The 13044-nt window shown below is 47.4% G+C and overlaps 1 protein-coding gene across 2 annotated transcripts in view; it reads right to left on the reverse strand.

The window, feature by feature from the left end:
- Positions 1-11887, reverse strand: part of ZNF395 (zinc finger protein 395) — a 37745-nt gene extending 25858 nt beyond the window's left edge. The window contains exon 1 of one of the 2 annotated variants that reach the window (XM_007108018.2): positions 11812-11887. In XM_007108018.2, the coding sequence (XP_007108080.1) occupies positions 11812-11849 (38 nt within the window). In that variant the 5' untranslated portion in view covers positions 11850-11887. Of the gene's footprint in view, positions 1-10965; positions 11163-11811 lie in introns of those variants that run through there. The other variant, XM_024130789.1, reaches the window with a different exon arrangement.
- Positions 11888-13044: the final 1157 nt, after the last annotated feature.

A 13044-nucleotide genomic window follows, 5' to 3' on the forward strand; every position in this document is an offset into this window, starting at 1 on the left:
CCACAAAAAAAAAAAAAAAAAAAAAAAAAAAAAGAAGATCTATACATATTGACAGGAAGCCATCCCTGAGATGTAGTGGGGTGGAGGGGGCCAGCACACTACTACTGGTAGTGCACTTAGCTTCTTTTAAGTTCTTTAGGTATAAATGCAAGTATGTTAAGCATTTGGAGAATACCAACAAACTCGTAACAGTGGTTAACCTCTGGGGAAGGGCTGGGATTAGGAGTGGTTGTCAAGGAAGATTTTGTTTGCTCTGGAAGGTTTGCATTTTTTTTTTCCCCTACAGAGAATGTGTTCAAGTACTACTTGTGTAATGAAAATTTCATTTCACCATGTAATTTTTTTAAAAAAGAAAGAAACTGACCCTGCTCCGTACATTTCAGTCACGTGTTTGGGGGCAATTTCTACTCCAAACTCACACACGCGTCCCGGGAGGCTGAGCGCTCAGCAGTGCAAAGCAGTGGGCTCTGCAAGACAGATCTTGTTTCACTATTAGAAGCCCAACTCTGTGACTCTGTGGACCGTTCACTTTATACACTACTTCAAGGAAGAGGAAAGAAAAAAGAGAAAGGCATGTCAGGGGACTTCTGGGTAATTCAAAGGGATGTCCTAGGAGCGATTTCAGTTCTTCTAGTTGAGCATTCCAGCTCTCCAACACCACACACACACACACACACACACGCACACGCACACGCAGGCGCACACGCGGACTTGCCAATAATGGCAGCCCTCGCCCAACCACACGTAATCCACACCAGGCCTAGCCGGCTGTGCCTCAGACTCTTCCATCCGGGAATCAGGATTTCTAACATAAATTCAGATCCTGTGGGCTAAAGAGAAGGAAGAATCTGACCACCACATTAGAAAAGCTCCAAAATATCATTTACTCCCCCAGGGCCACCTAACCACACAGAACGCTGATTTTTAAACACAGACACTCCTCCACCTCCACCTCTTCAAGACACTACGTGAAAAAGTCCTTAGAAACACAAAATTCTAATATTAAGGACCTAGGGTAGGCAAAACTAACCTAGGGTGATAGAAATCAGAGCTGTGGTCTTTCCAATCAGGGGAAGATTCACTGGAAAAGGTCACATGGAACACTTCGGAGGTGATGGAAATGTTCTGTCTCGAAATGCATTTGTCAGAACTGATCAAACAGCACATTTCAGATCTGAGCATTCCACTGTATGCAAATTACACCTCAATTAAAAAAAAAAAAAAAAAAAAAAACTACCCCAGTACAGTTTCTCTGCTAGCTGCAGCAGAACTTTGAGCCGTCCTATCAGACATCTGAAATCTCTGTTGTGCTATGTAAAGAGCACAAGTACCATGGCGACAGTCACCATAAAAATAGATAACAAGATTAAAATGGATAGAGGACACAGGAATTTAAGAACGGCGCACCAGGAGCAATTTGTTTTCGGCAGAAGAAAAATAGAGGACAGGGAGTTTCTCGTTCCCCCTGCACTTTGAAAAACAACCATTTAGTGTGGTTGTTTTTACTAAAAGAGTTTTATGGCTTCCCAATACTCAAAGGACAAAAAAGGCTGAGAGCTGTTACTTCTTATCATATTTTGCCTTTAAAAAAAAAAAGTACGATATCCTAAGTTTTTCCCATACCCACTGTTCTGTGGCCCAGGGAGCCGATTCACAGCAATGTGACAAGCACAGAGGATGTGCCATACACTGTGTGAGGTCCAAATGATACTGAGATAAAGGCGGCCTGGGCCTTTTATCAAGGGCACAAAGACTTCCAACTTTAGTTCCAATTACCAACTTCTGCTTACATTTTTTACATACATCGAAAACTGACGCCCCCTAGGTGTGCACCCTGAAATTACAGCACGTGAAGAGAGCACTTTCTTGCCCAATACTGACTTTTTTCAAATGCCAAGATATAGGCATGAATCACTTGGTGACCGAAATCTTGTGTTCTTCTCCAAAAGATGAGATAAACCTCTGTTCTCCTTGTGGAGTTTCTCTAAGAAATGTTTGCTAAGGGACCTAGCCCTTGCAGTGTCCCCAACAGCAAAAAAAGTAATCCAAAAATATCAGGAAGAAAATCTAAAATTTTTAAATAATCAGGGTGGATTCTAAATAAACCATATATTTAAGTAAAATTTAGGCAAAATTAAACTTCCACGTGTAAGCTACAAATAATAAAAATGCAAAAACAGGGACTTCCCTGGTGGCGCAGTGGTTGGGGGTCCGCCTGCCGGTGCGGGGGGCGCGGGTTCGTGCCCCGGTCCGGGATGGAGGATCCCGCATGCCGCGGAGCGGCTGGGCCCGTGAGCCATGGCCGTTGACCCTGCGCTCCGGGGCCTGCGCTCCGCGGCGGGAGGGGCCACAGCAGTGAGAGGTCCGCATACAGCTTAAAAAAAAAAAAAAATGCAAAAACAAAAAAAATTTTCATTCAAACCACAAATTTACTGTCGGACAGCAACTAAATATATGCATTCCTGGAAAATCCCACCCAAAAGTTTCTTTAAATCTGTCTCTTGTTCCCTCTGTCACTAAGCCTACAGAGCAATCACAAGGTTCAGACTCGTCCCTGATGTTGGGATGGTTTTAACGTTCTGCACCTGGTGATATAGATCTGCAGTGGAGAAAATGAAGGAGGAGATGGTCAAGGACACTCCCAGATCCTCCACAGCCAAGCAGAGGACCCAGGAGTCAGTTAAAGGTCCCCATCTTGATTCACTCATTATATTGAATACAACCGGCCAATAAACATATTAGTCTTCCGTATGTCGATCTGTGTTATTTATTGTTATTTGCCATTTTCCACCCCACACCCACTTTCTTGCTTTTCCTAAAGACAAAATTCCATTTTCAGCAGCCCTGGGGCCACAAACTGAGTCCTGACTCACCTTGGAATAGTTCTCTTCCTCCTTTCTAAAATAACCCCAGAAGATCTCTTGAAAATGTTAGGACCCACTTATTAACATTTTTTTAAAGAGCTTAAAATGATGATTTGACCCCAGTACTACACACTAGAGGTATATTCCATACTCCACATTATCTTTCAGCTTTGACAAGTCACACAATAACCCAAGAATTAGAAAGCACTTTGGAGCCCAGCCTAATTCCTGTTCTCTTCTACAGCACCCCTAATCCACAGCATTCAGCCCAACCTGAACACCTTCAATGATGGGGAGCTCACTACTCCATGGGCAGACATTTCCACTGTTGGACAGGCCTGCCAGCTAGAAAATTCCTTTTCTGATAGAACTGACATCTGCTCTCCCCGTCTTTAGGGTTAAAAGGAACCTTAAAGCTCATCACATTCATGTAATCATTCAGTGGATAAAGAATCATGTAACGCAATCATTCTACAGAAGAAGAATCTGAAGCTAGAGAGGATAAAGCAGTTGTTCCATCCATTGGTCATACTCCAACACCAGAGCAGAAATGAACAAGTCGACTCTTTCCTATACCTCATAACCACGAAAATATTTGAAAAGTGCTATTGTGTACCCACCCCATGAATGTACTCCGGTCATTCCTGATCCCACAGCATCCTCGTCTCCTTCCTGTGGGTGAAGCCTTGTTTGTTCATGTTTCTTTTAAATCATGGCTCCCCAGTGGTCCGAATGCCACATGACCAGCAGAGGTCGTTAAAACTAGACCCTGTGATCGGAATGATGGAATTTCTGATCCAGTTATGAATGGGATTCAATTTCTAAAAAGCCTCATCCCACTCAGGGCTCACATTTAACTCATGAACAGAACAATCTCAAAACTTTTTTCCCACATGATCTTCCCCCTCCTCAGCACCTGGAGGACCACCAGGGTTACACTGTGCTTGTCTGTTTACCTGTCAGTCTCCCCCTTTCAATCAGATCATCAACTTCAGATCAGGGACTGAGTCTTCTTTTTTTTGACTACAGTACCTAGTCAGTGCTTGACACACGCAGGTAAATACTCAAGATTAGTCACTAAATGAATCATCTACCTTTACCCATCCTGTCCTTGAACGATAAAATGTTTTTAAAATAGCAGTGTTCAAGAGAATGAAGAGACAAACCACAGGCTGGGAGAAAATATTTGCAAAAGACACATCTGATAAAGGACTGTTATCCATAATATACAAAGAACTCTTAAAACTCAACAATAAGAAAACAAACAACTCAATATCAAAAAGGGAGCCAAAGACCTTAACAGATACCTCGCCAAAGAAGACATACAGGTAACAAAAGCAGCACATAAGATGTCATCACAAATCATTAGGGAAATGCAAATTAAAATGAGATACCACTACACACTTAAGAGAATGGCCAAAATCCAGATAACTGACAACACCAAATGCTGGTGAGGATACAGAGCGACAGGAACTCTCATTCTTTGCTGGTGGGAATGCAAAATGGTGCAGGCACTTTGGAAGACAGTTTGGTGCTTTCTTACAAAACTAAACACACTCTTACCATATGACCCAGCAACTGCCCTCCTTGGTATTTATCCAAAGGAGTTGCAAATTTATGTCCACACAAAAACCTGCATACCGGTGTCTATAGCAGCTTCATTCATAATGATTGCCAAAACTTGGAAGCAACCAGGATGTCCTTCAGTAGGTGAATGGATAAATACACTGTGGGACATCCAGATAATGGAATGTTATTCAGTGCTAAAAAGAAATGAGCTATCAAGCCACGAAAAGACATGGAGGAAGATTAGATGCACATTACCGAGTGACAGAAGCCAATCTGAAAAGACTATATACTGTTATGATTCCAACTGTATAACATTCTGGAAAAAGCAAAACTGTGGAGGCAGTAAAAGGATTACTGGTTACCAAGGGTTGTGGGGAGGGAGGGATGAATAGGCAGAGCACAGAGGATTTTAGGGCCGTGAAAGTACTCTATGTGATACTATAAGGGTGGGAACATTTGTCCAAACTCAGAATGTACAGCACCAAGAGTGAACCCTAGTGTCACCTATGGACTTTGGGTGATTATGTCGTGTCAGTGTAGGTTCATCAATTACAACAAATGTACCATCAGGTGAGGGATGTTGATGGTGGGGGGATGTGCATGTGAGGGGGGCAGGGGGTGTATGGGAACTCTCTGCATCTTCCTCTCAGTTTTGCTGTGAACACAAAACTGGTCTAAAAAAATAAAGTATATTTTAAAAAATATATATACTTACATATATGGTAGTGTTTTTTCCACTGTGATATACATACACACTATAAAAAATACAAACAGTAAATTTAAAATGTAAAACAAGAAAGTCACTCAACTCATCCATTTAGAAGTAACCAATATTAGTATTTTGGTATTAGAATTTTTAGTATATTTCCTTCCAGTCATTTTCTACGCACTTTGTTTCTTTAAGATTTGAAATCATATTGTGGATGCACCTTAACTTTTAGCAGAAACATCTGTCCATGTTATTTTAAAATTATTCCTAAACATTATTTTTAATGGCCATAATATTCCACTATTATGGAATATTAGTGGAATCACTTTCAGATACTTCCAGCCCAGTCACACCATTGGATATTTAGGTTGTTTCCAATTTTCCATTATAGTTTAAGAAAAAAAAAAAAACTTCTAAATAATCTCTGTGCACAAAGCATCATCTACATTTTGGATGTGGTCTCCAGAAGTGGAATTATCTTACCAGAATGTATGAACATTACAATTCAAATTTTAAAAACTAAATCAGACTTTACATTTATCCCTTACTGAATTTCTTTTTAAAATTTGGGCCCTCATTCTGGATATCTTTGAACCTTGGTTTATCTACTAAATAAGCAATTCCTCCCACCTCTACGCCATCAACAAAGCTGACAAACATACCTTCCGTATCTTGATCCACGACACTGGAATAAATGTTGAACAGCTCAAGGCCAAGAATAGAACCCTATGGCACTCATTTTCAGACCCCTTTCCAGGCTGACTCGGTGACACTAATTAACAGTTTTTGCATATGACAATCAAATTAAATTAATAACACCATCCAGCCCACATTCTACCACTTATTTAATATGGACCGTCACATCTTCAGAAATTAAGTACTTTACTAAAGACAAAGTGTACTATAGCTGCTGCACCATTTCTCTGATCTAGTAACCATCACATAAAACAGGAAATGGGTTTAATTTGATACGATCTGGCTGACTTCTGATTATCCCTGCATCCTAAGGGCACACTTTTTCAAGCAGTTAAGCAAAAAGCATTTCAGTTTCTACGTTTTTTCCCCAAAACCCGTATTTTAAAATAATCAGACTGCGTACCTGTATAAAGCAGGGTGGCTCTTATTCAGTCCCTGTCACCTGTGGCTCCCCCAGGGAAGGGCTCTGAATCACAGGTGGTTATGGACCCCCAGGGTAAACCAAACTGTCTCCAGATCACAGAGATCTGAACTTATTCATTTCAGCTGGTCCCAAATCAGCCTAGTTTTCCAGGAGTCGTTTGCATTCACACCTTGAACCAATTATCCCGTGGTCATTAGGAATCCCGGCTTCTCAATCTCTGGATCCTGGAGGCCTACCCCCTGACACAGCCCCTCTCCTTGCCGTTCCTTTATTACTGACTCACAGAACCAAAGCTCCTGAGACTCTAATGTCTTGCGGCACTTGGCGGCCATGACTCACATCTCACCAAGTTATTACCCCGACATCGTTCTCAGAGGATACGTGCCAGGAGCCACCAGCTAACCAGGTCAGCCCGAAGTGGAAAATGGCAAGGCCTGAGAGATCTTGGGGTCGCTAGCAATTGGCTTCACCATAGAGAATACAGCCCAAAGCCGTCTCTAATTAGTGCCATTCCAGTCATCAGAAAACCATTTCACAGTGCCAGCCGGCAGCAACTCAGAAAGTGCTGCTCACCTACCCAAAACAACTCATGTGCGCACAAGGCGCCCAGGTTCCACGTCACACTCCTACCCGAATCCCTGCGGTGGCCACCCAGGGCCGGGGACGCGGTCCCAAAGTCCCTGCTTGGCCTTCGAGTCTCTTGAAAACTCAGGTCACAAACCCAAAGGCCTGCAGGGCTGAGCAGGGAGCTGACTTCGACTGGACTGAGGCAACAGAGCGAAGGGGAACTGGCACGGCTGGGGGCCCCGGGCCATCTCCCGCCCACGGGGGGGCAGCCGCCGCGCAGCCGCACAGACCTGCCTGCGCTGACTCTTTACGAGAGTCCCCACTCCAGAGGTTTTCTGGGTTGCTCCTAATTTTTGAAAACCTTTGCGTGGTCCCAATGACAACTCATCTGAAGGTTGAACGCATTCTTCGGGCCTCCCGTTTACAACCCTTCCACTGCCCTTTGACCCTAACTGACCTTTCCAGCCTGACTGCTCCCCCCTCTCCCAAGGACCTCTGTTCTTCACTCTTCCGCACGCTACGTACACCCCGAACTCCAAGCTGTGGCCCGTGATACACACCCCACCTGTGTGGCACCACGAGACACCCCGAAGGGTTCTTCCCAGACTTCCTTCCTTATTCCAGAAAGTTTTTCCAAGCCAAACAAGCATGGCCCCTTCTCCTGAGCCCTACGGCTACTTATTTTTCATCTTGGCATTTCGTCGTCTTGCCTTGCTCCTTAATCACAGGTGGATCCTATCTCTCCTATCTTTCAATCCCTTCCTCATGCTTCCTTCCACCTCCAGCACGACTAAGGGTAGCTCTGCCCAGGCGCAGCTTACTAAATACTTCTTAGATATGAAAATGCTCTATAGCTGTGAGTTATGATCCATTACAGACTGGTTACATCGACTTAGTGGGAAACAATAAGCATTTTTAAATAAAAAATAATGGAATGGAAAATAAAAGTACCAGAAAAGATTGCACCAAGCAAAAGACGTAGTACTCATGAACTTAAATTAGATTTTTACATACATGATTGAGTATACTAGGTCATGATGTAAATTTTATTTCCTAATGTAGGTCACAGTCGAAACAGTGTAGAAAACACTGCTCTCTAACGGATAGATTAGCTCCACCAGTGCTCCACGCAACTTTTTTTTTTTTTGACGGTCATATATTCTCTAAAAAGAAAAAAATATCTGATGGCTACCTCTCCCCACACGAGTCAGCTTCCCCTGCTACTTCACTGATCCTGCATCTCAGAGAAACGGCTAAGTAACTGCAATTACATCCTCGCTCATTCTGCAACTTTTTGCAATCACCCTTCAAATTCACCAGCCCTCGGATGCTGCAAGTTGAGGCTCAGGGAATTTGTTCAGCAAATCACCCTAAGTCACCCTTGCAACAGGAAGGCAGAATTCAGAGCTCAGGAGAAGCCCCAGCTCCCCTCTGCGGGCTGGTCACTGGCTTCCAGGGACCTGGCCCTGGGAAAGGCACTATCCCTAGGCCCAAAATCTTCTCCTTCCTCTTTTAGATCATCTTGCTGCCCCCTCATCTTGTTGCTTCCCCCATGCACATCTACAAAGGGAAAACAGGACTAGACTGAAGGTCTTGGTGGAGAGCAAAATTCAACGTATTTCAAAGCCCAGCAATGTATGTGCTTAGTGAATGCCATTCTACTTCCCTCCAATTTCCAATCCCACCCTCCTGGTTAGCAGAAGTGGCCCATCCTCCTTGGAGCCACATTTCCTCCGAGTTGCTTTGCCAAATTCATGTTCAGGACCAGGTGGTATCTTCTGAATGGCAAGACAGAACAGAGCCTTCCAACTCAGACCCCCAGTCCCCTCACCAGCATCCTCTACTGCCCACCACCCCATGACCAAGAAGACACTCCTCGGAGTGCCTTCCCTCCCCGGCTTTGGCAGCCTTTTCCACCCTACACACCCTGGTTTCCCACCAACCTCAGAGACACAGCTGCTAGCAGGACACCTATGTTTCGACGTCTTGGCAAACACAAGAAACTTCCCTGCAGCCTGAGTGTCAATTACTTCTCTCCAAAACACACATTTCCGATTTCTCAAGTTACCAACTACAGCAGCTCCAAGGCCCTGGCGTGTAATCAATTTCCACAAAGAATTAATTTCCATTCATCTCCTTCCTTCACCCTGCCCCTGTCAACAGATTATTTCAACAGTAATGCTTCTAAAATCCACTGTTTTCCATTTCCAGTTATCCCAGTCCAAGCCCTGGGCACTCCACAACTGTAACAGCCTACTAACTGATTTGTCTCCTAACATTACTTTTAAAAATCTTTCCAAATACCCTTTCGTTACATCAGTCTCTGGCTCAGAAACCTTTACTATCTCCCCAGTACACACAGTGTAAAATGCAATACCGCAGTCTGGCTTTCCAGGACGTTCACAACCTCAACCATCGTTCCTCTCTATCTTTATCTCCTACTGTTCAGGAAACATCCCCTGGTCTGGCCAAGGCCATCTCCTTGTCTCTCAGGAAAAGTCATGTTCATTTGCACCTCATGGCCCATCTCAAAGGTCTCACACTCCAGAAACACAGTTCTGGTGATTCCTACCGTATTCCTTCTCTGAACGCCAACAGCACCTATTCTACACCTCGCAGTTTGCCAGGTCATTGTGCCCTATCTTGAGGTCTTATTTCCCATGTTCAAGTCTTTCTGTCCCCCCGCCCCCCGAGGTTATAAACCCTGGAGGGAATCATCTCATGTATCTTTTGCATCCTCATCACTGAGATAACTGTTTGAACCCCTTCTCCTCCGTAGTCCCTTTCTGACCTCTCACACCGGTTACTTCTTCCTCTCTTGCCTTTAGCCTTTACCGGTTATCCTTCACGTGCATAACTTATTTCCTAACTTAGGACTCTAAGTCCATTCCCGAACTCTGACCTTGTCTTTAATAGTCCCCCCTGTCCCCCAGCATTTGCAGTCACTTACACAGTCTGAGCACATTAATTTGAACTTGAGCTCTCAAATCACTTCTACTTGGTCAGTAGGCTTTCTGAGGCCTTAGATTTCTTGAGTGTCTTTTATCTCCCAGAGAACCTGGCATGGTGCTGAGAACGCAGCAGCCCCCCAGAAGTACCTGTGGAGTTGAACTTAATTGCTATGTTTCCTGGTGTTTCAAGTTCCCTGAGACCCAGAACCTCTGTTTACACAACATATTAGGAGGGTGTCGAAAAGGCCTTCAATACCTGTTGATCACTCACTTCCAGGCAAAATGCACCAAATACACTTTTCTAGAAAAGGGGGTGTAAAGAACGGACCAGTGGCCTGTAGGTAACCCCTGCACCTGGCCGCCTGGCATCAGGAGAACGCCGGCCTGCGGGAAGCGCTCCAAAGCACCGAGCATTGGCCCAGGCTGCCTGCAATCAAGGGGGCAGAGGGACCCCCCCCCTCGCCGCCTGGCAGGTGGGCTTCTTTAGGTTACTGCGTCCGTCCCAAAGTGAAGGCGCTGAGCCCTGAATTCCCAGGCAGAAAAGAAAATGCTACCTTTGAAATTGCACATGACAAACTCCCCGTCCAGGCCCCCACCCGGGCATCGCACATGCCCACAGTACCAGTGCTGAGGAGGGTCAGGGGCCGCCGGCGAGGAGAGGCAGGGTGAAGGCGCGCAGAAACAAGCGGGGGGTGGACAGAAAGGCAGAAGGGGACCGGGAGAGTGGGGGCCAGCCCCCGAGGTGGAGGGTGTGTCGCGCCGCGCGTCCCGGAGCGCGGCACTCGCCCGCCTGGCCGCTCGGCGGAGCGGGCAGGAACGCGCGGGGCGCCGGGAGAACTGGGCCGGCGGCCCGGCCGGAAAGGGTCAGGGAGGGGGCAGGTCACCCTCCGGCGGAGAGGCGACTCCCGGCCAGCGCTCAAAGTTGGGGAGGGGATTCCTCGGCGAGCGCCGGCGGCGGGCGAGATAAACAAGGCGGCACACGGGAGGGCGGGCGGCCACCCTCTCCCGGCCGGCGCGGCCACTGCCGCAGCGCCCCCGCGCCCCGACCAGCCGCTGCCCCGGCGGCGCCCGCCTCCCGGGCCCTCCTGTCGCCGGCCCGGCCCCCGCGGGCGTGCGGAGCGTGGGAAGTTCCCGGGCCGCCCCCGTCCCCGGGCTGCAGCGCCGCGAGGTCCCCGCGCAGCTCACCTCGCCCCGCCACGAGCGGTGGCACGGGCCGGGCAGCTCCCGCTCGGACAGCTCGGCTCGGCTCGGGGCTGCGGCTGCCGCGGCCCCCGCCCGCCCGGCGCGGCCCACCGCCCGGCTCTGCTCCGGCCGCCCGCCCGCCGAGGCTCCGTTCGCGCCCACCTGGCCGGCCTGCCCTCCCTCTCCGGGACACTGCGCTCACGTACGCGGCCGTGGCCACAACCCGGCCCGGATTCCCCGCCCGGGAAGGGAGCGGAGGCGCGCGCCAGCCAGCGAGCGCCCGGGCGAGGCGGGGGACACACCCCCTCGCCGCCCTCCCTCCGTTGCCTCCCCCCAGCCCTCCGTCCCCCGCACCCCTCCCCCGGCGCCGCGCGCGCACGCCGCCTGCGCGCGCCTCGCCGGCCACGCGCGCCCGCGCCCCCCGCCCCAATACCCCTCTAGCGCGCGCCCGGCGTACACACCCCCGGCCGCTCGTAGACAGTGGGCGCTCAATAAGTGCCCGAGCGACTCCTCGCGCACATGCGCACTTGAACCTGACCGAGTGGTGACGCCCCCGCCCCCACCCCCAAGTCGGACCCGGCGGCTGCAGCCCCGAACCAAACTTGAGTCTTAGCCTGTTTTCACTGAACCGGCCACCGAGCCAAAGTTTCTTGCTGTTGTTTTTCCAAGCCGGGATCCGGGACAGGCTTCTCCGAGAGAGGCCGAGCTCGCCCCAAGGCGGGAAATGCCGCCAGCGGGCTCCGGGCGCCTCCGACGGGCGCTTGGCGGGGGCGATCGAGACCCAGGCCGCGCCGCCCCGACCCGCCGAGCGTGAGCGAAAGGCGAGAGGGAGGGAACGCTGGAACCAACCTTTCCATCTTCCTTTGCTTTAATGTTGTCTTCTCCATTTTATGACATTTTACTCGATCTCACTCGTTTGTAGTTGTAAAGTGAGGCGTTATTTGCTGTTTCTGGAATTAACGTGAGAGAAAGTTAACTATTAGCCTTCAGCCCTTATGTAAACACTACCAGTTGCTTTTGGCACCGTTAGGCTCTGGCTTTTGTATAATTTGTAACAAGGAGAATTGAAGCTGATCCATTGTGTTGCTCTATGTTTTTCAGAGATAAGACCAGAGCCACAACGGTAGTGAGGAGCCCCAGTACCTATATGTGCGAGCATAGAGTCATATTCAAATAAGTTTAATGGATAAAAGAAATAAATCCCCTCCCCCCAGAAGTTTTAAAATATTTTTGGACATACTTGTTGAGTTTGTCAGTCCACCTTCAATTTGAGGTATGCTGTTCTTCCTGCAGAGAGGCAGTGGGGAGTGTGTAGGAAAGGACTAAAGGCTTTGCAGTCAGACAAGCCTGGTTTGCAATCCTGATTTTACTGCTGAACTAGTTTTATGATCTTCAGCAGGTTCTTTTACCTCTCTGAACCTCCGTTTCTTTATAAGATGAAATAAAAAAACACAGGTATAGTGCCTAGCTCACACCAAATAAACACTAGATATTATTTCCCTTCCCCCACCGTCCACCATTTGTTACAAAAGAAAAAAATCTTAAAAAAAAAATTCCTATAGGACATTAGTTCTCAACTGGGGATGATTTTGCCCCCAGGAGACATTTGGCAAAGTCTGGAGACATTTTTGATTGTCACACCTGGGGGTAGTGGCGCTCCTAGCATCTAATAGGTATAGGCCAACGGTACTGCTAAACGTCTGGCAATGCAGAGGACAGCCCCATACAGCAAAGAATTACCTGGTCTGAACTGTCAATAGTGACATCGTTGAGAAATCCTGCTAAAGGCTAATTCTGCCATCGACTAATTCACCAAAGACTGGTTCTACCTTTTAATTCTCATCCTCAAGGAAACATTCTTGTTTTGCATTCAAGAGCACAAGAATGAAAGCATTTGGGGGACCACAGCAATTATATTAATATGCAACGGCTGCCCTTAACATGAAAATGCAGATTCGAATTTTACATTTTATTATTAAAGGAATATTTTACTTAATTAACAACCAATGTATGTGCCCTAATTATTAAGGTGTCTTATGATATATTATGTATTACTACAAGTCACAAATAGCTTTTGGTTCT

Source organism: Physeter macrocephalus, unplaced genomic scaffold (genome assembly GCF_002837175.3).
Source record: "Physeter macrocephalus isolate SW-GA unplaced genomic scaffold, ASM283717v5 random_280, whole genome shotgun sequence".
Lineage (NCBI taxonomy): Eukaryota > Metazoa > Chordata > Mammalia > Artiodactyla > Physeteridae > Physeter > Physeter macrocephalus.